The sequence below is a fragment of the Lacerta agilis genome, chromosome 4 (genome assembly GCF_009819535.1).
Source record: "Lacerta agilis isolate rLacAgi1 chromosome 4, rLacAgi1.pri, whole genome shotgun sequence".
Lineage (NCBI taxonomy): Eukaryota > Metazoa > Chordata > Lepidosauria > Squamata > Lacertidae > Lacerta > Lacerta agilis.
This window is the reverse complement of record NC_046315.1, coordinates 39,343,524-39,370,182: the sequence shown is the minus strand read 5'-3', so window position 1 is coordinate 39,370,182 and position 26,659 is coordinate 39,343,524. Positions and strand designations below refer to the sequence as shown.

The following is a 26,659-nucleotide window of genomic DNA, read 5'->3' as shown; positions in this document are numbered from 1 at the left end:
GAAAGGTTTACAAATAAGAAGCAGACATCCTAAAAACTTGTCCAGTCCTTTTTTAATCACCTTAGAGACAAACTTTAATGTGGCAGGGAGAGTTTCTGGTAAAGAGTTTGTGAAACTTGGGTCTGCTTTTTTCAATGGTTGGGTTAAACCAAATAATGGTGGTTTAGAGCCTGTTTACATGACAAGCTGAGTGAGTGAGAAGATAAGCTGAGTTAACCCCTGGCTCTTGGGCATTTTCTCCCTCCACTGAATGCCACGGAAGAATCCTGCTTAAGAGTTAAGTGTGCTTATAGTATTGAAATCCTGATGCTCAGAGAGGTGTATATCTCATTAAAGCTTATACATACCGCTAAATCTTATTACAGCAGCAGCAAATGAATATTTAAAAATACTCATGGCCAATAAATAGTTCTTGCTACCCCTACATTTACATAGAGAAGCCTTTCTCAACCTTGGGTCCCCAGATGTTTTTGGCCTACAACTCCCATCATCCCTAGGTAGCAGGACCAGTGGTCAGGGATGATGGGAGTTGTAGGCCAAAAACATCTGGGGACCCAAGGTTGAGAAAGGCTGACATAGAGGGTCCATAGCAACAAGCATAATAAAGCTATAAGCCTGCCAGGCTTATTTTCTGGTAAATAAAATTAGGGATAAATTATGTGCAAGCCACATTTTAAATTGAAGGAGAGTTTCCAAAATGAGAAAACACTCTTAACCCTACATAGCAGGCAATAATACTGTTCCTGGGTATGGCTTCTCCAGCTGCAGAACCATACTAGTACCTTCCATTCTGTTGCAAACTGCATGTGCATGGATGGCAAATAATGGCGAGAACATCTCACCCTTACACTAAATACACCCCTAACTGAGGATTTTATTACAACGCGAGTGAGAGCTAATTTAGCAAAGATCAACGGGCTCTGCAGCTGGGGACAAGTGGTCCAGTCTACCACGCATCCCATGTAGTGTGCCCAATTAGTTTTGGGTGCTGGGATGCCGATACCTCATAAAAGGAGCGTTTGCTTTCCTTGGTGTTGTTTTGGAGACAGAGCATTGCCAAAGCATTGCTCCCTTTTTCACTTGAAACAGGTGCTGCTTTGCTAGTGGAGTTGCTCACAAGTCACAAGGAAGAGGTGATTTCACGCAGTAAGATGGCTGGAGCTGTCCAAGCCATTGGATCTGTCCCAACGGGAGTGGGGGAAGCACTCATTGGTTTGAAATGAACTTCACTGTAAAATTTCTGCTTATGAAGAACAATGGTTCATTTCCCCTTCCAAATCAGGCAGTTGTCTAGAAGATGGTACTACGCGTTGTATGTAGTTGTCTGATCGTTTGGTGTGTGGGAGGGTGTTTACTTGTAAAAAACGCTGTTGAGGTGGAATAGTCAGTATGGTGGGTAGTGCTTTTAACCCTTACCCCTCCCACCATTTTTCTGAGCAATGCTTCTATCACACCTGGAAAGAGAGAGGTATGCCCTGTGCCGTTGTGAAGAGCGATGCACTCCAGGTTCTGAGATCCAGGGTGATGTATGTCCATTTCACCAGAGCAGAATGTTGAAAATCAAGCGCCACTGCCCAGGTTTCTCTATGGTCAGGCACATGTTGCTTCCGATGTCCCGTTGGAAAGCTGCTGCGATGTCATTTCACTTGTTGCCACTGGCTGGTGAGACGTCACGTGCTCTGAAAAACGTCAATCGGTTCAGCAACATTGAACAGAAACTCCTTACCAACGTGACTTGAGAATTTTAAAAATATGTCAAAGAGTGGGGGTGGGGAGAATTCCCATTAGGGTGGAGTATGGGTCAAAAAGTCAATAAAGAGGAACAAAACACGTTAAGAGGCCATGACTGGTCAAGGTCACCCAGTGAGCTTCATAGCTGAGTGGGCATTTGAACTCTAGTCTCCCATGTCTTAATCCAGGGTTGGGGTACTTTTGGCCTTCCAGATGTCACTAAACTACAAATCCCACCATCCCAGGCCATTGGCCATGCTTGCTGGGGCTGTGGAGAGTTGTAGTTCAGCAACATCTGCAGAGGCAAAGTATCCCCACCCCTATCCTAATCCAACACTAACCACTACACCACTCTCAGAACTAGCACTCTGAATTGTTCTCAGAAGTTAGAAACAAGTGCAGACGAGCAAACACAGCCTATAGCCGAGTTCAGTAATAGCAAAAGCATATGTTACCTTCCACAGGCCGAACTATTTGACACAGCATCTCTTGTAAATAAAATAAATAAAAATAATTTAAAACTTCACCTCTGTTATCCTGCAGTATGTGTTGCTTTCCATAATACTACTGCAGTGGTTCCCATTAGTGCATCACATCCATGTATGCACTGAAGAATTCATTTATAGTTGAATACATTTAACCAATCCCTGATTTTTTCCCCAAATAAAACTGGTGCAAATTGAAATGTTTCACGGTCATTTGGTTCTGGGGTGGTAATTGAAAATACCATTTTCTGTATATCACTAGCTCCATTGGCCTAACATTATGAAAACCGGAACTGTCTTCTTGACTGCATACATTAGAAGAACCAGCTACTAGAAATGCCCTTTCATTCACCAAAAGGGGAACCTGAAGACAACAGATGTAACTTGCACCCTGAGGCATTTTTAACAGGCAGTTGCCCTGAAGAACAAACCCACTGACCCCCCCCCCCAACTCTCCTCTTTCAAAGGTCAGGTTTAATGTTCAAGATTGCGTGCTAGGGGTGTGGGGAAATTCTTTTACATATTTATTTACATTGTGGAATATAGGCTAGGGAAGTTGGAGAGTTCTTAAGAAGCAGAGGGTATAATGTTTTCAGAGTGTGGCTTCATTCCCTTTTATAAAGCTGCAGCACTAGGCTTAAGGAAGCTGGAGGCAACATTTTCTCAGGAAAAATGTTTGCAGACTCACAACTCAGCCACGTAACCTGGAAAAGAATATGGCCCAGCACTGTGACTCCAGTTGAATATTGGGTCTCATTCACACTTGTTTCGCAATGCACATATATTTCAGTTTGCCTTAGGGTGATGGCTGCTCTCCCCCCCCCCCCCCAGTGTTATTTTTTGCTGAGCTGAAACATTCCTGGTTTTGGAGGGGTTGTGTGTTGTTGTTTTAAGTAGGACTTTGGCTTGTTGCTTTTAGTCCTGTAAACCTCTTTCTTTATATTTTATGAATTCGCGGGCGGCACACGAGGGAAAGGCCCCATTGCACTAGTGGGACTAGAAATATTGTTAAATAAATAGGATTGCATCCTTACTCAAAGTAGATGCACTGAAATTAATGAACGTGATGAACTTGGACTCATTAATTTCAGTGGGCCTAGTCTGCATTGAGCATAGCTGGATACAACCCATAAAAAGCAAACATCCATTTCCTAACATGGCTACAGTTTAAGTTGAGCATGTAATGAGCCTAAGGATCTGCTTGCAATGTTTGGCCACAGCCCTGGAACATGTAAACTATGGTTTGTTTCCAGTGGTAACCTAAGGGTTTATGAAAAGATACCTATTGCATTTATATACTGCCTTTCTTCTTGGTGGTGTACATGGTTCTTCCACCCCTATTATTCTGGTAACAAGCCTGTGAGATAGGCTAGGCTAAGAGACAACCGAGGAGAAGTTTTTACAGCTAAGTGGGGATTTTAACCTGGGTCTCTGAATTCCTAGCAGGGCTCTCAACCACACCACAGTTTCCTACACTGGTTGGTCACAAAGGCATCGGAACTTACTGCGGCGGCGGCATCGGAGGAATGTTGTCGGCACTATCACGAGAGCAAGGACAACGAGGATAACAATGGAAGCCGTTATGAAACCATGCGGAGGAGGCGGTGGAGATGGATTGAGGCACTTCCCTATAGCTGAAATGAGAGAATTGAAGATAAATCTGGGACTGCACTAAAGAGCCCAAGGGGCACATGAGAAGCAATACTTTGGGGGCACCGAGTGTCACTTATCTGAGTGGAGCATTTTCAACATTATGTTAGTTTTCCTTTCTCCTGTTTAAACTTGGAAACCCGCCTACATACGGAAATCATGGCCATTGCTCAATGCCTTACATTTCCCTCCATCTACTTGATAATATTGTAGGGATAAACAAATGGATACCACATTCTAAGCTGAGGCACAGGAATATTTGCTGCCTGCTTGCACACACACGAACATACAAATAATCTAAGACAGTGACTCAGTTTTGCATTTCGCACTGGTTCAGCTAAATAGTTCCAATGCTATCTATATTTTTTGCTAGTGTTTCTGATACTGTTCAAGATGGAATCCATGAAAAAGCAGAAATGTGCCATCAGCTGACCAAATATTTTCAGCTGTGATGCTAAACTTATATAGGAAGTAGTAGTAGTAGTAGTAATAATAATAATAATAATAATAATAATAATAATAATAAAAGTTTGGAAGGATACAGTGTCTTCCTAACAACACACAGCTATTTTAGATCCAGAAATAAAGATTTGCCAAATTAATGGCCATTCGTCATTTGTAGATCTCCCTATATGGAACCAATCTCATTTTAAAAATTCTGAGGTTTAGTCTTTGTAAGTCTTCTGAATGGCTACATTTCACAAATGAGAAACACTGTCTCCATGTATGATGGAGGGAACTTACACAAGTGGTGTTCGCTGGACACTTGTAAACCTGAATAATGTATTCGACATTGGACCAAGATATCTTCAGAAACGTTTTGCTTTAAGTTGCCAGTAATGTTAAAACTTTCACTGCCGTTGTCATATATGGAAGTATAGGGACATAGCACTGTCTCATTATTGACCAACCAAGACATCGTAGCCTCTGGATATCCTCCATGAGAAGAACACGTCAGTGTCAACTGAGCTGGGCTACAGGGATTATGTGATACATGTATGACAGGCTTCCTATAGTCAGCTAGAGGGAGGAAAAGACAGTAAGATTACAGGTTACACTTGTACATATCGAGATGTCAAGCAATGTTGTTGACACTATGCTTCAGGATTGTCTTTCTACAGAACCATCAAATTTAATCTGACTTGCACTGGAACAGCAGAGTGCTCTTTAGGAAATCCCATTCATTTCAACGGGCGACACTCGTGGAGGTTCCTGCCATGGCTTGTAATTTAAATGGTGCTATATTACTAAGAACTTTAATTACTTTCTATGGTAAGAGTTCTTATTATAACGGGTTAATAGCATCCTTTCTCTCAAATTCACATTCCCCTCATAGCAACGTTGAGTAATGTTGGACCCAAGAGACTATATGTTTGTTAGTGTCTGTTAATTATTAGCATTTAAGTTAAATAAAAGAACAGTAAACAAATTTAAAAGCATTTATATATTTATAATTACTGCTTTTACATGAATGAGTTATAATATATTATTCTGGGATGAATGTTACTGTACTATTAATATCTTATTGTTATTTCTACCACTGTTTTTATGATTCATGGAGACTGTGTTTTCGTCAAATGTCGTATTTAGATTTTATGTTTATTTCATGATGCCTTCTGAGGGCTTGGCCCTAAAAGGAAGCATAAAATAATACTCTGCTGCTCGTTGTCATAGCACCTAAAGGGATATGTTTTTAGGATAACTTAAGCAATATTTAGCAGCAATAATACTGAGTGGACAGAGCTGATCTGGGGCAGTGAATGGAGTCTGGAACGTAACTGGAAGCAGAGGACCGCTAATCACCAACGCACGTGAAAGTGTGTTTCATTTCCTATTTTCAAAAGAAGTTCTCAGCTTCCAGTTGTCAGCCGTCTTGGAACTGCTGCACAAAGTGCTTTGGCAATCCTAGGCCTGGGTTTTGGGAAGCACTTGTGGGGAGATAAGGATTTGGCCCACTGTTGTAAGGCCTATGGCATGTCTAAGTAGAAAGTAGCGGTGGCTCATGGGAAGGAGACCAACAGTAAGTGGAGCCAGAGCCAATGACAGGCAGAGCAAGCTAATTTCGCCCCCAATCTCCCTCCCCCCCAAAAATTCTATTTGGGCAACACAGAGACTAAGGAGGAGAAAGCTTGCAGGCAATACCACCCATTGGGCTGGTTGTGAAGAAACAGGGAAGTTGGAGCTGGCTGAGGATAGATAGGTTGGTGGGGCAGTGGCCTATTTGCTCCAGGAAACCAGCTTCCGCTGGTAGAAAATGACTCAAAATGAACAGCCCCTGTCTAACACAAATGAATTGCTTGGGTACTTAAGATCCTGTTTTGCTAGACAAGCACTTACCTGACACTGATAAATGTACCCATTTATCACCTTTGTGTTCTCCATTCAGTAATATGATACACCTATATTTGCCTTCATCGGACACATTCACACTGGAGATCCAAAGTGTAAGAGTCTTCACATCCATCTTTGTCCTGTTCTGGAAATGTATGTCTTTTACGGTGTTTTCTTTGCCGTTGCTGTAAGCTATCACAACCAGGTCAGATATAGCAGGGCCTACATATTTCTGCCAGTAGATCATGTAAGATGCCAGGGGCTGTTGCATTTTGTAGTTGCAAGGGAGTGTGGCTACATCCCCTACTTTGGCTGTTACCTGGACAGTGTCTGGGGAGGAAGAAAACAAGAAACCGTATCTTGTGAAACAGATGCCTGTTCTTCAAGTCCTTCCTCACATCTCTGCGTTGAAACAATACTTTGCAAAAAGGGAGGATAGATTCAGATATGCAACACACACTGGCCATCAATCATTAATGAAACAAGGATTTCTGAAGGAGTTCAACCTACTATTAATTCCAGAATCAGTTCCCATTAGTAGTGTAATAAATTTCCCCATACTCTCCCACAAATATACCTCTCTTTGACTTGTCAATGACTGTTTGCAGTCTCCATTATTTCTGCTTTCTGTTTCTCCTTCTGTCCCATTTCTCCTATTGCATGATCCCAGAATACCAGAAATTAAATGGTGAGCATGATGATGCCACAACATAGCACAGCTTTCATATATGTTGACTTCCAAATGGGTCATTTCAGTGCGAGGAAGCTGGAGTAGCTCAGTTGGTAGACCATGGTAGGGCATAATCTCAGGGTTGTGAGATCAAGAACCAAGTTGCGTAAAAGTTTCCTGCATTGCTATATGACGTTTGTGGTACCTTCCAACTCTGTGACTCTTTTAGCACATTTGCCCTCATTCTGAATGGGGCAGGTAGGGGGGAGAGACAGAGAGAGAGCATGGAAGAGATTAAGTAAGCATAACTGGAATTAGAATATGGAACCAGTAGAGAGGGGAGTACTTTGTCACCTTTTAGCATACGGTAGTTCTCTGAAAAATTGCCAAGAGATGGGTGTATTTTCATGGGGGAGGAGAGAGAACATTTTTGCAAAACACACACTCTTCAGCTTAGTCCTACCTAGGAAAAAACGCTGTTATGAAGGGATTTATTGTCTGAATCATGCCTCTTGCTAGTCTGGATGAAGGATAAAGAGAGGTGTATGAATGTGTGGAGAAGTCAGCCTATTGTATAAAGTTGTTCTGCTCACTTTTGCCTCCAGCCTTACCGACCACTAGAACGTGGCTCCCAAAAGGTTATCCAGAGGGAATGAAAAAGGTTCTCCAACCCTGGTTTGAATCCACTGAATGTTATTCATGAAATATCTGTGAATTGCAAACCAGAGCTCTATACATCTAAATTTCAGAAGAAAACATCAGAACTGGTCACATGCATCCATTCCATTGTTCTATTCCGGTTTGCCTTTTCTCCTTGAACTATTGGTTTGCATGCTTGTAGGCATTTTCCCTGCTGTCCGTTGTTGTTGTTTTTTAAAAAACTTCCCTAAAATGAATGAATCCAGGTTAATGTACCTGTGTCCCCCCCCCCCCCGTCTTCAGTTGTGATTTGTGTATTGCAAGGGGTTGGACTAGATGACCATTGGGGTCTCTTCCAACTCTACAATTCTATGATTCTATGTACATATATCATGAAAAAAATGGTACAGGCTGTGAATAAAAGGGACGGAATCGTTTGACAAAATTACGGTGTATCTGGGGTTATATATGTAGAGAGTGGATCTGGATTTATATAATTTAATCTCTTTCATAACTATAATAGAAAGGCAGGGTAGAAATGATCGACAAGAAATAAGTTAATAACAGTTTTCATATACCAAAGCCCAATATAGGTTTCTGAGTTGAAACCACAGGAATAACTTGGTAACAATGTTTCCGGTTATATGGACTCTGTCTGAAACCAGCTACGTACGTGACACCACAGATTTCCTGAGGAAAATACAATCTTTGAATAATCTTCCTAACAATACAATTCTATTCCCTATGGATGTGGAATCTCTGTATACCAACAGCGGTGGAGGAAGCCTCTGTGCTGCCCGGGGCAGCGGTGCGTAGGTACCCCCCTGGGGGCGGGTCACGACGCACATGAAAATCCGGGGAAAGGGGAAGCAAAGCAGGCGCTTTCCCCCTTTCCTCGGCTCTTTTTCGGCACGAGGGGCAGGCCAGTGAGGAGGGGGCGTCACGCTTGTCACTGGCATGATGCCCCCTCCTCGCTGGCCCGCCCCTCGCGCCGGAAAAAAAGCCGGGGAAAGGGGGGAAAGGCGGCATGGCCTGTTAGGGGCCCGTCCGGTAGGGCGGGGTGGGGTGGAGCCGGCCAAAGTGTCACCCCCCTCCCCTGGAACCTGGGGCGGACCGCCCCCTTGCTCCGCCCCTGTATTCCAACATCCCACACAACGATGGTTTACAAGCTATAAGGAACACCATTTCAGATAAAACCACAGCGGACTTTGCTACCAAACTCTGTCATTTTGTCCTTACCCACAACAACTTCAAATTTGGTGGTGATCTGTTCCTCCAGATCAGCGGCACAGCAATGGGCACCTGCATGGCCCCACAGTATGCCAACATCTTCATGGCAGATTTAGAACGTTTCCTAAACTCCTGCCCACTCAAACCTCTCTTGTACCTGCGATACATTGACAATATTTTTATTATCTGGACACATGGTCAACAGACCCTGGACACCTTCCACCAGACATTCAATTACTTTCACCCCACCATCAACCTAACAATGAACCAATCTATGCAAGAAATACATTTTTTGGACACTACTATAAAAATACAGGATGGACACATAGACACCACCTTATATCGTAAACCAACTGACCAACAAACATATCTACATGCTTCTAGCTACCATCCCAAACATACCAAGCAATCCATTGTATATAGCCAGCCCCTCTGTTACAGCCGCATCTGTTCCAACTCTACAGACAGAGACTCTCACCTAAGAGATCTACAGCAAACCTTTTTAGAACTAAAATATCCGCCTGATGAAGTTAAACAACAGATCAACAGAGCCAGACTGATACCCAGAGAGAACTTGCTGCAAGACAGACACAAAAAGGAAAATAACAGAACACCACTAGTAATCACATACAGTTCCCAAGTTAAAACAGTACAACGCATCATCAGAGATTTACAACCTCTCCTAGACAATGACAGTTCTCTTTCTCAAGCTCTGGGAGGAAGACCCTTCATTGCCTACAGACAGTCACCCAATCTTAAACAACTCCTCATTCACAATAATACAACAACAGGACTCAACATGGACACTGGTACCAGAGCCTGCAATAAACCCAGATGCCAACTTTGCTGCCACATACACCCGGACAACACCATTACTGGCCCCAGCAACATCAAACATACCATCTCAGGACTATTTAATTGCTCATCTTCTAATATTGTGTATGCCAATAAATGCCAACAGTGCCCTTCAGCTCTCTATATTGGACAAACAGGCCAAACCCTACGCCAAAGGATAAATGGACATAAATCTGATATCAGGAATCACAAGACAGAGAAACCAGAAGTAGAACACTTCAGTCTCCCAAGACATCCTATACAAGATCTCAAAGTAGCTGTCTTACTACAAAGGAATTTCAGAAATAGACTGGAAAGAGAAGTTGCTGAATTGCAACTCATTACCAAACTTAAAGCCATGGAGAGACCTGGTCTGAACAAAGACATTGGATTCTTATCTCATATATGACAAAGCTATTTTTAGCCATCTCACCCATTGCCTTTTCCTGTAAGACCAATTGCAGTCGTTAACAGTCGTCAACAGGTTTTCCACACCTATCAGCCGATCACCCATTCCCACCACCCTTCTGAGTAATACCCCTCCTCACTCCCTCACTATATTTAAGGGTCTGGTGACTTCTGTTTCAGTGTATCTGAAGAAGTGTGCATGCACAGGAAAACTCATACCAAGAACAAACTTAGTTGGTCTCTAAGGTGCTACTGGAAGGAATTTTTTTATTTTTTATTTTGTTTTGGTAGCATTTAATTATTTATGTTATTTATGTAGTGCCCAATTAGCCATGTCCCCTGGGTGGTTCACAAATTTAAAAACGATAAAATACAACTACTATTTTTTCCAAAATAACCCACAAAACCCTAAAAATAGTATATAAAAATGGCACAGAAATAATCATAAAGCCATCATGAGGCAGCATAAGATGAACAATAAAAACAGCACTAAAACCCAGCCAAGGGGGAAAACAAAATACTTCAAGGAACTAAAATGTACTAGAACCATAGTTATTAAGAGAACATCATTTGCTAAAATGCAGCTGGACTATGTTTAGAGTAAATACAGCAGAATTTGGCAACTGAAATTTGTTTGTAGAAAGGACCTGTCAAGATAGAGATTGTATAGAACTTTCCCTACCATTAGACAGAGGGAAGTGGCTGCCTCAGGTTGTGAATTTGGGGTGTGATAAAATTTCAGCAAACGGTTCTTTATTTAATTTATCATTGCTGTGTGTTCTTTGCTGCCAGGAAGAAGGTTCCAAAATAATTTGCCCCAGGTGTGAAAATAATTTGTTCTGTCTCAGGTGCCAAAATAATTTGTCTAGCATATCACCTGTACTTTGGTTATCTCCAAAATCCAGGGGCAATTTCTGACATTTATGGTCTGGATTTCACCTTGGGAGCTCCGTCCTATCAGCATAGGCTGCAATTCTTATAAAGGAGCAGCACAATAGTACTGTGACTGGTGCCCAGCTGTGCCTTGGGACCTCTGAGAAGAAGGCATGTGTTGTTCCCAGTCCATTTCTGTTTTAAATTCTGTATTTGGTTTTTTGCTTTACTTCTTACTTATGGTCTTAATGTTTTATTCTAAAAATGCAGAGAACTTTTGTTGCTGGGTAGCATATAAATGTTGTGAACCGTTTAATAAATTACTAAGTAACTATTTATTTATTTAGATAATAACTATTTATCTAGCTAATTATTTAATGACTAAATAAAACATGACCCAATTGCATTTGGTAACCGGTTTCCGTGATCTGCCTGAAATCCACCCAGCCCTGTGAAACTTCTACTATAGTCTACCCCTTTTCTCACAATTCAGGGTGCTGGAGCTCTGTCACGTTATCCTAGAAAATGTTATGGGGGCAGTTTCACACCACCCTAGCCATACCAACAGAGGGCATCATACCAGAAAGAGACTACGGTGTGCGGATGTCAGAGACACAACTCGCTGTGATTCACCTAAGGAGCTTTCTGGTTGGCAGGCTAATTCCCCCCCCCCCCCCCTCTGCCCAGAAAAGCAGAACGAAAACCTTCTGTGCAGGACAGCCGTGAACAAGCACACAGTTACTGGAATTTTTTTTTTGCTAATGTCACACCTAACTTTGTCTTGCATAACACCTATGAAACTGCAAGTAGAATATGCTTACGGAACATAACAGGAGGAAGTATGCTGCCTGCAAATATTCAGCAAGTTCAGTTTATACACAGTGGAGGTGTGCTGCTGCGACAAAGCAAAAATGAAAATGAAGCTGGAAACTGGAATAGACAATATACTGAATAGTCCCTGTAACTGGCCTGCGTGGGAGGCATCTACCATTCAGCATGTGATTCTGATGAAATCGAAGGTAACAGCACCAAAACCCTATGCATAATTTCTCTCTCTGTCTCAGTGAGAGGGACTAATCTTGTTCTCTTTTCCTGCCAGTACAAAAAAAAAAAATGGGCTCATTAACTCTAATTCAAGGTCTAGCTATGGCTGCTTTACATATTAAGTCACAGAAAACTGATTTGCTGCAAAATATGTTTGGTACTTGCATATGTACATTCTCAAATAAACATTTGCTGCTTGACACATCATATTTATATATTTACAGCAATTTGGATGGGAGCCCCATGTATCTATTTTTTTTAAAACACTCCAATATTTACACACCCCTTTTGAATGAGGTACAAGCTCTCTCTAAATTTGCTCTGTATGATTAAATGCCACAATATCAGATGTGCATCTCCTCATTTGTTTCGTTCTCACCAACGGAGCAACCACACACATGGTTGGTTTTCGTAGAGACCTACTTTCCTGACATTCCTCCCTTGAGATTGTTAAATCATTTCCACGTTTATTTATTACATTTTTATCCCACTCTTTTCTACGAAGATCAGGGGGCGTGTACACAGCCCCTCGCTTATTCTCACAATATTCCTATGAGGTAGACTATGCTGAGAGAAAAAAAAACTGGCTTAAGGTGATCTTTGCAGCCAAGTGGCGATTTGAACTCAAGCCTCCTCAGTCTAAGGTCCAACATTTTGGCTACTATTCCACACTGATCTTGAAAGGTCATGGCATTCCTAGCATCGCAAATTATTGTGTTACTACAAGATGACCTTACTAGATCCACTTAATTCCTGATGTAGATCTTCCTTATTCCCTAGCGGGGGTGGGGATAAAACCATTTGAGGTTTTGCCTCAGCCACCTTGCAGAGAGACATAATATGTTGTCATTACCCAGCATGGTTTTAGGATTTAGTTTTCAGTCAGGCAATTCCCTATGACCAGTGAACTTGTGACATTTAAATGAGTAAGAAAAGAAAGCAGAAGCCCAGCCTACAGCAGAAACAAGTTTGGCTTTTCAGTTCCAGATCTGGCCTTTCTAGTGAAGTCACTCATTCCACAAAGATTTATGAACCATGGTTTTGTACAGACTCACTCAGCAAGCAAGGGATTCTAGTTTTTAAAAATATATTATGGTGCCATGGTTCCATGTTATCACCTATATGGAAGCTCTCTAAGCACCCCCCCCCCCCGGCTATGATTTACATAATTTAGACATGCTGACTGCCAATAGTCCTTGATCTGTTGCTCAGGCTGTTTTATTTTAACTGTCCCACAAGTCTACCTATAATATAGTAAATACCATAATCACTGAGTTTCATTTTATTACTGCTATTATCTGTTTTCCATTTTACCTACAGCATAAATTTATGCATGTCTACTTAGAACAGGGCTGACCCAAGGTATTTTGGTGGCTGAGGCAAAACCCCAAATTGCATCCCACCCTCACTAGGGAAGAAGAAGAAGAAGAAGAAGAAGAAGAAGTTTGGATTTGATATCCCGCTTTATCACTACCTGAAGGAGTCTCAAAGCGGCTAACATTCTCCTTTCCCTTCCTCCCCCACAACAAACACTCTGTGAGGTGAGTGGGGCTGAGAGACTTCAGAGAAGTGTGACTAGCCCAAGGTCACCCAGCAGCTGCATGTGGAGGAGCGGAGACGTGAACCCGGTTCACCAGATTACGAGTCTACCGCTCTTAACCACTACACCGGGAAGAAGAGGTGAGTGAAGATCTACATCAGGAAAAAGGTGGAGAATAAAGTTATACATTAGGATTTGCTACCCCATGGATCCTGCCACCTGAGGCAGTTGCCCCACCTTGTTTCATGGTGGGCTGGCTCTGACTCCACAAAACTGGAAAACTGCACAAGCAAACTACATTAAAATTTTCTACCCTATTCATTCCATAAAGTTTATATACTGCTTGATTGCAAAAAGTCTCAAAGCTGTTTAGAAACACATATATAAGTATTGGGCAACAATCTGAAAAGTGTGTGTGGAGAATGAGAGGGAGGGGGGAGGGAGAAAGAGAGAGAGAGAGAGAGAGAGAGAAGCAATCTGAAAAGTGTGGGTTGGTGAGGATTTAAAATTGCTTTCATTTCTTTTTCAGCCTACTATGGTCTAATTTGAATAGAGGAAAAATAGACAGTTTAAATAATGTTCCAATATGGACAAGCCCTGCATCATTTATGAGGTAATTATTGCAAGCACTTTGCAATACACTACTTTAAATTATTATTATTATTATTATTATTATTATTATTATTATTATTATTATTGGGTCCTTAATGCCTTGGAGATTTTCCAGTGATTGGACTGAGGAATTTCTTAAGAAAACTGGGGAAACCCCATGGGGTGAGAGACCATGACCTGGGAGAATCCCATGTCGGGAGGGAAACAACAGATGCAATCTTATTCTTCCCCTGGGAGATTTACTGCTATTCCAGGGCCAACCCTCTCATTAATTAGAGTGAGATGGCTGCCTCAGGTGGCAGATGCTGAGAGGTGGCAGCAGTAGCTGGTTGTACTTCCTAAAGCCATTCCCTTCCTCCTGAGTCAGGATCCTGATGGTGGCAACATCTGCTTTCTGCTGGCTTGGTCACTTGACTGTCTTGCCTTGAAAGGGGCCAAGGGAGCAGACAGAAAGACAGCCAACCCTAGACTCTAGCAACTGCATCTCAAGAGTAAATACTGGCTACATCTGGTCTCTAGTGCCCATGCATGCAAAATTCATGTACATAAATATTCAGGCACCATGCAGTGACAGATTGCCATTTCACACCCTGTATCTTCTGAGTTAACTTTTGAGCTGTTGATAACTTACTATAGATAATTTTGCTGTCTATCTGTATTAAAAAGAATGAACAGTTTACCGGCTTTTAGAAGCGGTAGGATGCAGGCAAATGCAGAGTAAATTAATACTCATCCCTTCATTCAATTTATAGCCCATGCTTCATCTTGAGGTCCTCGGGCAGGATGCATATAATTCCATAATGCAGTTTAACATAATAATTATAACTTCAGCTAAAACTGTAACCAGCACAACTACACTGGAGGGAGGAACAACAAAATCTAATTTAATACATAATGACAACATATTTGCACCGCTTATCTACCCAGCCACTCTGGGTGAAGAGATGCATCTTGACCTGCCAGTGAAATACATACAATGACAGAGCCAGATACATCTCAGAGGGGAGAGAGAGTTCCAGAACCTGGGGGCCACCGCAGAGAAGGCCTTCCTACACACCACTATTCCACAGACTGCAGAATACACTGGTGTATAGGAAGCATTCAGGTTTGCCACAGAAGGTGGAGAGAGCTGTCCTGCTTGGCCAGCTCCAGATTTAATCTACTTCTGTTCTCCAGTATTGCAAGATTTAAGAAGATTCATGCAATATCCAAGTAGAATCAAAACGCAGACTTAGACATATGGCTGCAGCTGTAAAACTGCACGCCCACAAACTAAGAAACATTGGCTACAGACTGTGCAATGTCAACACAGCACTGTCCTCCGAATGAGGAAATCTGTCATCACCACAAACAATCATTTCTAGAATTTATTAATCTCATGCGCGCTGGATCAGTGCACAATGTGACGCAAGGCTCCTGTAAGAGATCAGCAGAAAGGAAGTATTAGAAATATATTAGGGGTTTGCCCAGAAGCAGGGAGAGGGTGGCCAAAAGCAACCTGGAATGTAACCCAAGATGGAGTATTGCTGTTAGCATATAACCGTTTCCAGCATTTCTTTTTTTCAAAATGCAAGGGGCAGCACAAATCAGTTCCTGTGATCTTTGAAAGCTGGAGTTCAGGCTGACTCAACTTGTGACACAGCAAGGCAAACGCAGCTTGCTGGTAATGGTTGTTGACTGCCAGGTGCTTGACAAGCCCCCCCCCCCCTCCTCACCATTTCCGCAGTCCTAGGCAGTCTGCAAAACAAGGAGTATTTGTGGGCTGTGCACTGCATTAGGTTAGGTGGTCCAAATGGCCCAATGTCGTGGTTTTGACAGGGGCCATATCACTGGCCAAGTTTATCTATTTCAGATCAATACCATCATCAGCAATATTGCTGATATTCAAACTAGGGAACTCCCAGCCTGTTTCTGTTTTCTGGCAAACTCAGATAGCACAATTAAAGTATATTTGGTGGTGTTGCGCAGCAAACCCACTTCCCCCCAAATTAGCCCTTTTTTGCAATAAGGAAAGTGATAAGGAAATGAATTGGAAAGCGTGAGGTATTAATTGCTTCCTGCAATGTCAAATAACCCACCCTACGAAAAAATCAGAATGAATGCTGAGTGAACAGCTTATCTGGAAATGACCATAGATATAGTTAAAAGCAGCCACTGGAGGGGGGGCAGTTTGGTGGATGAGTGTGAGTGATGGCTTAACCTTTCCCCTTGTCTCTACTGTCCAAAGCTGAAATTAGCTATGGAAGAGAAAACGACAGGTACAATATCTGCATTTTTTTCTTCTCAACTCACAGCAGCGTGTATGTATGTGTGGGTTAAGGTCATGGAAGGTTAACCCCCTGCCTATAGAGCAAACTGAAATCTCTCCCATAGCAGCTTTTAATCCAAAGGGACTGTGTGATTTAGTGATGAAAGACTGGGATGCTTGTCTTTGAATCCTCACGTGGGCCACAAAGCTCACTAGGACATTGGCTCACTCACTGGTGTAACCCCATGCCACTCCTAGTTTGGCCCAAATGATTTGAGACCGAACTGTATCCAGCATTACAACACATTTCATTCAGTACACTTTGGTCAATCAAACTTGGTGCCGGGGTAGGGGTGTGTGTGATTTCAATTTCTATTTGCTTAATTTGGTTAACGTTTTCCCCTGTTCTCTTGGGGTTTTCCCCCAAACTCATTGTTAAGTTGTTGTTTCACATTTAGGTGTTGCTTAAGGCATGATTTCAGAAAGAGGGAAAAAACAGTTTTCTGAATTCAAAGGAAGCAGGGGACAGAATGCTGTGTCCATTGCCCATGGCTGGCTCCACCATTTGTCAGAAGCCCTTACTCTCAAAGGCTGGATGAAATGTGTGAGAGAGGTCAGCGGAGACAAACTGGCTGGCTCGACCCCTCTGCCATCCCTCTGTTTGCGTTCTGGTTTCCCTGAGGGGCAAAGTGACTGAAACAGTGACAAAGGGAGCAGAGCTCAACCCCACTGCGGCCTCATGACGTTTTTCCATGGCTCTTGCCACTGTTTAATATTGTTTTCACTGATATATTTTATGTAGTGTACTTATATACATCATCATCACCACCACCACCACCATCATCATCATAAACTTTATTGCACTAGCCAAAGGCCATGGCATCATTCACAAACGGAACAAAAAGAAAAGCAACAATAACCATAAAAACACCAGGCACTGCAGATACAATAAACCACAATCACTTCTCCTAAAAATTATTTGTTGCATACGATAGAATAGCAAGGGGTTCTCAGGTAGAGTGTGCCAGCTTAAATGTCCAAATCACCTTTGCAATTGACCACTATTTTATCTAGGTTTTTTTTTCTCCTGATCTTCTTAGCTGCCAACGGATATAGTGCTACTTTATAAGTTATGAAGTCTACTTATATACATGGGCTTATTTTGTATTAATATGTAGTAACATTGTTCACCGCTTTGCGGACCTTTGGGCTAAAAAGCAGTGTGCAAGTAAACCGCACCAGGCCGTACCACATCAATAAAGACAGTAGTGGCTGAAGAGGAAGATGGTTGCCTCAGCCAGGCGATTTTAAGTGACAATGACGGGACAGCAAATGGTTACTTATTTAATGTATTCTTACAGCTGAGGAAAGGGGAGAGGTGCTTGTGGGATTTTCTGCCCCAGGTCCCAATACAGTGGTACCTCGGGTTAAGAACATAATTCATTCTGGAGGTCCGTTCTTAACCTGAAACTGTTCTTAACCTGAGGTACCACTTTAGCTAATGGGGCCTCGCGCTGCCGCCGCCCGATTTCTGTTCTCATCCTGAAGCAAAGTTCTTAACCCGAGGTACTATTTCTGGGTTAGCGGAGTCTGTAACCTGAAGCATCTGTAACCCGAGGTACGACTGTATAACTTGGCTGGCCTGGGGTAATATGTGCCTGGAATTGGGTGGGAGGTTTGCCACCTGCTGCTCTGCCTCACACAGAATGTCTTTGGGCAGCCCTGCCACTGCAAAAGCACATGCCAGGGCATATGGCAAGGTTAGGTACTTTTAGAATTATGCTCCCTCATCAAATGGGAATGCACGGTATTTATTTATGACAAAAATGAGATAAGCCAGCCTCACTGCATTTGGGGGAACTCATTCTGCCGAGCTGAGTACTGGCCTTCCGACTCAAAGTCCTGTAGAGGTTGCACACACCCGTTCCAGTATTGTTGGGCACCCACAGGTGTTGTGTTATATTTTGAGGTGGGGGTGCTAAAACACCAAAAGGACAGAACAGACTATTTTATGAGAGAGAGAGAGAGAGAGAGAGAGAGAGAGAGACTGTACATTTTGCCTTATATATCATGTTCTGTCGAGATAGCTCAGTTGGTTGAGCATGAGACTCTTAATCTCAGTGTCGTGGGTTTCAGCTGCATGTTGGAGAAAAGATTCCCACATTGCAGGGGGTTGGACTAGATGACCCTTGTGGTCCCTTCCAGCTCTACAATTCTATAATTCTACAAATGCTAGAAACTTATTATCTCTCTCTTTAAAATGAATGTTAGGATTATGGTTCATCAGGAGGGGGAACTGCTCCCTCTCCCTCTCCCTCTGTGGATGACCATGCCACTATATTCAGAAAATTGATACAACCTTCACCGTGACGTATGTGACCCATTTAAGCTGCCTTTTGTAAACTCAAATGATGAGACACATGTAGTGCTGTGGAAGGGGCAAGTATGCATAAGTGCTGGTTTCCGGCCACACCCTAGATCAATGGTGGTTGTTCTTTGTAGCCCTCCGGGGGCTGCAAAGAAGTTCAGGCAGGGGAAAGAGAGGAAATGAGATGTAAATCCTCTCAATACTCCTCAGTTGGGTCTGGGGAGTTCACTGCATCCCTCAGTGTTGCGCAATCCTGTGGGTGTCAACTGGAAAGGCAGAATGGGAGCGATCTGGGAGTGTGCCCCTGCCATGGACAAGCCTCTGTTACCAGTATGATTTGTGGAAGCTTTCTCCTCAATCTGGATAATTGGCATTAATCAAGAAGTGCACCCAAAGCATCATATGCTAATGGACTGCAATCAATCAGCTGCCGAAAGAACTGCGACAAGTTTTCTGAAGCTATTTGAATGATTTTCTGAAGTTTGAAAATTCTTACAACAGCCTGAAAGGAAAAGGGGAGAACAAGGAGCTTTGTGATTTCTTATGGTTTTGTAATTTTTTCTCTTGTCCTCCTCTATTATGAAGAAACGTGTGTAGAGCGGGAAACCTGATTTTAAGAAATTGTATTAAATTTAAGTAATTTGGTTTGATTTGTAATAAATTGGAATATATATATATATATATTGCATAAGTGCCCATCCTAAAAGCAGTGTGCCCACCCTGTCTGAATTACAAAAATGGGATGATTGTATGCCTTATATAATAAACAAGCATAGGCTTGTTTCTGCTTGTAATATGTGATATGGGGCTCCCCTTGGGTAATTTTTTTCCCCTGGAGCCACTTCTGTGCTCAGCAGAACTTCAGCACTTCACTGCTTCTAATTAGGTGCAGAATTGTCCTCACAGATTGGCAACAGTGTGTTAAGTTATGATATGGGAAGTAGGCCGCTTACTCCAGGGTCCCACCATAATTCAGGCTTGAGATTTTTCTCATATTGGGGGGTGGTGGTGGTGCCATGAATCCCTCTATAGCAGGGGTGGATAACTTATGCTCCTTTCATTTGTGACAATTGGCCTTGTTGGCTGAGGCTGATGGAGCTACAGTCCAACAACATACGCAGCGATCCAAGTTCCCCATTCCTTCTGTAAAGCCTCTTGCTTCATCAGCAGATGGGAAATAAATAAAAAAGAATAAGAAAATAATTTCTTCCCAGTCAGCACCTTAGGGACCTTATTATTAAGATTTTTTTTTTTTTTTACTGTACGATATGAAGAGGTTACAAACCATTAATCTTTATAAGCAGCCAGAAGATGGATATTAATGTTCCCACAATGGAATGATGGAACTGTGTACCATTTTGAATCATTAAAGAGGCTAAACCACAGTGATTTGGTAAAGGCTGTTCAGTGATTGGGAATTTGAAAACAGCTCTCCAAGGTCCAAGACTAACATTCTGACTACTGGAGAGTATTGACTCTGAACTCCCAGATCTTTGGAATACCCAGAGAACTAAATAAAATTTGTCCTCATGTTGAACTAAATACTTCATCAAACAATCTCTTTGCATTGCCTCTCCTTTTGATTTGCCCATCCTAGCAACTCACTAATCCAAGTAATTTGAGAAATGTGCCGCTTGATACCAGTCACCTGAGAGAAAGGTGAATCATAAAACCAACATAAAGTTGCAAAAGAATCTTATATGCGTGTGATAGCAAGAGATCAACCTGGGAGTAAAGGTAAGACCTGGTACCTTTGATGTGAGCAAGAGGAGCCTGGCATCTTCCACCAAAACAGGGAAACCCACAAAGGCTTATATCCTCTCCAGCTTAATAACAGTGTCTGAAGGGATGATAAGAACCTTAGCACATTCATAGACTCAGAGTTGAAAGCAATCTCAAAGATCATCTTGTCCAACCCTCTGTTGATGTAGGAAATCCACTACTATTGCATCTCTCTGATAGGTGGCCATCCAACCTCTGCTTAAAACCTCTAGCAAAGGGCAGTCCACTACCTTCTGAGTAGACTCTCCCACTGCTGAACAACACGTATCCTTGGGAAGCCCCTGTCCTACATTTCCCATTACAATATAACACAAATAAATAAACAATTATATACCACTTTAAAGCACTCAGTGCTTCATATAAATATACTTACAATCCCACAACAACTTGGCAAGGTAGGTTGGTATTATTATTCATGAAAACATTAAAAGAGACCTGTTGGATTAGACCAAATGTCCATCTAAACCTGAGGTCGCCAACATTACACCCATGGGGAATTCACCTGCCACCCACAAAGTCTCTGAATCTCACTCACACTCACTGTCTCCTTAGTCATGAAGTGATGAGGTACTTTCCCCCTGACTGCAAACACACGAACTTTAATTCTGTAATCAGATCCATTGCATCTTTTTTGCCCCTGAAAAGGTACTTCTTGAGAAACTGGTTGTATCGCTTAAATAAATATCAATGCAGGTGAATTATTCCTTAGTGTGTCCATTTGAAAACAGATTACCGGTATTTGTACTACTACATCCAGTTTTTACCTCATGCAGCTACTACAAACTGAACTGATGTGTTCAGTGAGCTGAAGTTTTATTTCCTGATAAGTTACCCCACCAATCTATAAGTGAAGTTAGGCATATTTGCCCCAATATATGTTACTCTACAAGGGCCTACACTGAAGCATTTCGTTGTCTAGTCATCAAGTTTGGAGATAACTTTTTTTGACCTCTCTGCAGTCCACTTGCATTTTCATCACCTTGAGTGAATTGCTGTGATCTGCAAACTCTGCCATTCCAAGGATCAACTTTGACTCTAGAAAATGTATGCTTTAAATCACTGGCCCATTATGGATCCTTACGAGACTCTACATTTTTACTTTCCATTGTGAAAACTGCCTGCTTTTTCCTACTCTCTTCTTGTTTAATCAGTTACTAATACATAAGAAGACAGGAGTGCCTGGCGTGCTCTGGTCCATAGGGTCATGAAGAGTTGGACACAACTAAATGACTAAACAACAAATACATAAGAATACCAACCTTCCTATTCCTTGACTGCTAAGTCTAAATAAGAGCCTTTGCTAAAGAATTTATCAAAAGTGTATTGAAAATCTCTGTAGATAATATCCATTTATTATTATTATTATTATTATTATTATTATTATTATTATTATTTATACCCAGCAGGTCCCAGGGTTGGTTACAATGTTGAATATTAAATATTTAAAATAGTTAAAACAAATAACAGTTGTAGGAATAGGAAGTGCCCTAAAATACACATATATAAGGTGTCAAAGACCAGGGTAAAGAGCTGTGTCCTCAGCATTCTCAGAAAGCTGTATAGTGAAGGTGCCACATGCTTCTCTGTGGATTACCCTACTCGACTGGACTGCCCCCCACCCACAAGTTTGTTTACATCTTCAAAAAATTCCAAAACGTTGGTGAGGCAGACCTTCCCTTAGGAAAAACCATACTGATCCATTCTCATCAACACTCGATGTTGCTTGGCAATCTTATATTATAGCATTTCCCACCAGTTTGTCCAAAGCAGATAAGCTAACTAGCCAGTGGGGATGGAAGGACCTGCCAGTTTTAGTTCTCTCTGTTTCTCAGTTTTCCTTTCTTAAATTCAGTTTTCCACATTTCTGCAGCAATTTGCGATTTTTTTAAAGAAAAAAATATTCAATATGGTGCAACTTTCTCCTCATAAATACATATTTGTATGCCGTTTTGACTTGTGTATACACACACTTTTGCCAACAATATATCCTAAAACAGTGCATTTTTGCAATGCTCTTTTCATGAATATATTCAATGCACACTTTCCCCTAATATATGCGTATTTGTGTAAACATTGGTGGTTGGAGAAATGTATTGCAAAAAATCAGGTACGTGCGAATTCTGAAAGATTCATGCTTTGGTTCTCTTATCGTTTTGAAAAGTGCTAATTTGATTGGTTTGGCTTAAAATGAGAACTGAATTTCTCCTCCATCTCTGTTGGCCAGTAATGTCCTGGATTTATTTTAAAGAGCAGCATTTACATTGGCTTCTTTTCAATTCCCCAGTTTGAAGGCTGATTCTAGTGACATGTTGACTGTTTTTGTTACAAGATAAAGTTAAAGGTACCCCTGACCATTAGGTCCAGTCGTGGATGACTCTGGGGTTGCACACTCATCTCGCTCTATAGGCCAAGGGATCCGGCGTTTGTCCGCAGACAGTTCTTCCGGGTCATGTAGCCAGCATGACTAAGCCGCTTCTGGCGCAACGGAACACCGACACCAGAGCAGCGCACAGAAACACTGTTTCCCTTCCCACCAGAGCGGTACCTATTTATCTACTTGCACTTTGACGTGCTTTTGAACTGCTAGGTTGTCAGGAGCTGGGACTGAACAACGGGAGCCCACCCCATCACGGGGATTCAAACCGCTGACCTTCTGATTGGCAAGCCCTAGTGTCAGGGTTTAGACCACAGCGCCACCCGCATCCCATTACAAGATAAATTACTGAGAATTTTGAATTACTGAAGAACACCTGGGCAGATATTGTCCAAAACATTCTATCTCCATATAGCAAATGGAAGACTGAGGGAGGCTTGCCTAATGCTGCTAGGTTCATGGCAAAGCTGAAATTCACACAGAAACTCCCTAATTGTGAAACACAGTCCTGTGTATGCTTATTTGGATATAAGTCCCATTGAGTTCAGTGCAAAGGATGAAGCATTCACCACTTTTTAAACACGGCGCACGCGCGCGCACACACACCCCAGTTCTTCTTGGGAACAAGCAAGGAATGTCAAATAAGGACAAACACAGTGAATTGTTGGGCTTACCTGAACAACCAAATGGAAGCACAAAGAGGCCAAGCCAGAGGAACCACTTTAGAACGGTTGTGGAGAACATCAGTTCTCTCTTCTGTGTGTACATCATATTTTCCAATACCACCTTGACCGAAGCAGTGAAACAGCAAGAAGTTATAGAGAGAAATGCAGGGGTTTTGTGCAGTTCAGGTGATTTAGTTTAATTTATAGGTAGCATTGCTTTGTCTTGACAGTTCTGTTCCCCTAGCCACTCTGCAACCCACATTAATCTATCATTTTATTTAGATCTATCAATCTATTTAACACATGGCTTCCACGGTGGCATATGATATTCAGGGGATCAGCAATTGCATAAGAATTTGTTACCAAACAGTAGTGAACACACAATTGTGTTTGGAGCAATAATTAAATAATCAACCAACATATAATTAATTGAAAGCAGTTCCAGAGCCAGTCCTGTGTAATGTGCATGGGATTTTTACCATCTGAAACAATTGCTTGCAAAGATAAAACAAATGAAGGACACTGGTTCACACTTTATGTGATGGCAAGTGCATATTAGGTTGACACCACAGAAGGCTAAAGTCAGAGCATATACCTTGGTGATGCATTTGTTTATGATGCTGTGACACAAGTTATGGTGTACCACAACTAAGCTTTGGACCGCAGACTCTAGAAGCAGTAGTACATAAACAGGTAAACAACTATAGGCGGAAAACTGTTTTCAGATTCTGATTTCTAGGCGAGATTATCAACAGGCTTTCAGGGACAGAATGATTAGAATTTGATAAAGGCATGAGCGTAGCCAGGATTTATTTTTTTGAGGGGAGAGGCTTTATGTTGGGGGGGGGACAAAACCAAGTTATTTGCAATGTAATTGGTCAGTTAGCTAAGTATTTTTATTTATTTACTTGATTGGGGGGGCAACTGCATCCCCATCCCCCCCGGGCTATGCCCATGGATGCACGGATGATGAATGATCTAAAATGAAAGTCATATGAGGAAAAGCTGAAATGACAGGAGTTCCCAAAGATGTTTACTACCGTCTCAGAAAGAAAAGGAAGAACTATTGTTTACTGCGTCCAGTGAGAATAACATATTGGTGTAGATCTGATTAATATACTATTGGGCAGGGTTTTTTTTAGCTGGGACTCATCGGAACTCAGTTCCGGCCCTTTCTCAAGTGGGCACCATTGCCATTCTAAGAAAAAGAGGGAGGTGTTCTGGCACCTCTTTTTCTAGAAAAATAGCACTGCTGTGAGAGACTTCAGATTTCTAAATTCACAAATGAAATTCACAAATGAAGATGCTGCTGTAGAGTTGCCTCTGCTGGAGTTTCTAAAGAGTTCCTACCTCACAGTAAGTGGCCCAACCAGCAGATCTGTGGCCAACTTCAAAGCTCACTGAGACTTAAAAATGTCCTTAATACTGCTAACAAATGAAAAATGAAATGAAACACAGGCAAGCCTACCATACATTTAAAGCAACCCCCCTCAGAATCCTGGGAAATGTAGTTTACTCCTCATGCAGCAAAAATCCCAAGCACCCTTAACAAACTATAGCTCCCAGGTTTCTTCGGAGAAAAAGTGCTTTAAATGTGCTTTAATTGCATTGTTCGTATGCAGCCATGCAAAATTCCTCTTTCAGTACCCCATCTGATGGTTTGCCCAACCCCCCTCCGGTTTTCCTGTCATTTCTCACCATACCAGCCTTCTCTTAAGGCAAAAAGATGTGGGGTGAAAGTTTCAAGAAAACTAAAACTAAATGAACCTTAACTCCCCGTTTATGCCTGTCTCATGAGAAACAATCTATCTAATCAGTCTGCACTGTAATTTAGCAAATTAAGAAAAAGGAAGGAAGAGGGTCCTCCGCCGTCAACTTACAGTAAGCAGAAACCAGAGAATGACAATTTGCCTTCCAGATAAATGCCTCTTCCTTCAGTGATTGGTATAAATACTAATCTTCATTTGGCTATGTCCCACGCAACAGAAAGCTCCTCTAAGTAGTTCGTTCTTAACCTGTGATTGCATAGAAAGATGAGCTACATGACTTTAAGACAAGCCAAATGTCACCACCCCCACAACTTCCCCTTTTTGCCGTCGGAAAAAAAATAATCAAAAACTTTCAATCCTTGTCCAGCACTTTCCATATCATTAGAGTAACAGAGGAGCAGGCTAGATTGATAATCTATGGTAGCACGCTGGCATTCAGCAGGATCCCTAACGAAGTTTCTAAAATGGGCTGAGAAACAAATACTAATGGGCTAAATGTAGGAGTGGTGTTATTAAATGGAATCCCATCCCACTTTCATTTCTGTGCCAGCCTGGCAATGGTCCACAAAGCATGGGCCCATAAGAGAACAAAAGGAGTGGCTCTGTGCCAGTGGACAAAGGGCTGGACCATCCTCCTTCAATTGCTTGTTAGAAAGAAAAAGGGCCAGAGTCGAGAGTTGAAAAATATGAGCTAGAAGCTGGATGCAGAAGCTGCAGGCTAGAAAGGCAGAGAGGTGGGGGCAGAGAGTCAGGGGGTGCTAATGCTATGAACCCCACAATTGTAGGCTCAGGTGGTATATATATATGTGTGTAAATAAAGACACCTCAGTCTCTGCTGTCCAAAAGAAACGTGAACCCAGAGTAAACACCCAGAACCTCTGGAATCTCACACTGCTCCGAGATTGGGGTGGCATGCAACACAATTTACTCACAATATTCTGGCCTTTGCTTCTTTATTTCAAAATTATGTCATCATCAGATAGGCTTATTGCACATTAAGGAGAGCTTCCCTATTCATGAACTATCACCTTGCAACAATTTGTTTATTTATATTTAATTACATTTATTGGCACAAGGAGAAGGGGACGACAGAGGATGAGATGGTTGGACAGTGTTCTTGAAGCTACTAACATGAGTTTGGCCAAACTGCGGGAGGCAGTGAAGGATAGGTGTGCCTGGCGTGCTCTAGTCCATGGGGTCACAAAGAGTCGGACACGACTGAACGACTGAACAACAACATTTATTGGCCGCCTTTTCCACCCCCAAGGAGTTCTCCTGCTCATTTAATCCCCACTGTGTGGAGTTCTGGGATTTCTTCCAACTCCCCTCCCCTGGGATTTGGGTAGGCGTTGGGGTGGGGAGGGGGAAGAGCCATTGCACTAGTGGGACTAATTGTTCTGGGCAGC

General features: G+C 42.1%; 1 protein-coding gene across 1 annotated transcript; it reads right to left on the bottom strand.

Annotated features, from left to right (window-relative positions):
• Positions 1–1,590: 1,590 nt before the first annotated feature.
• On the bottom strand, positions 1,591–25,690 carry CD80 (CD80 molecule). The gene is made up of 6 exons (XM_033146367.1): positions 25,365–25,690; positions 23,494–23,605; positions 6,204–6,527; positions 4,611–4,886; positions 3,722–3,850; positions 1,591–1,679 (listed from the first exon to the last, which is right to left on the bottom strand). Exons 2-6 carry the CDS (start codon positions 23,588–23,590, stop codon positions 1,591–1,593), a joined length of 915 nt encoding a protein of 304 aa, XP_033002258.1. The 5' UTR covers positions 23,591–23,605; positions 25,365–25,690.
• Positions 25,691–26,659: the final 969 nt, after the last annotated feature.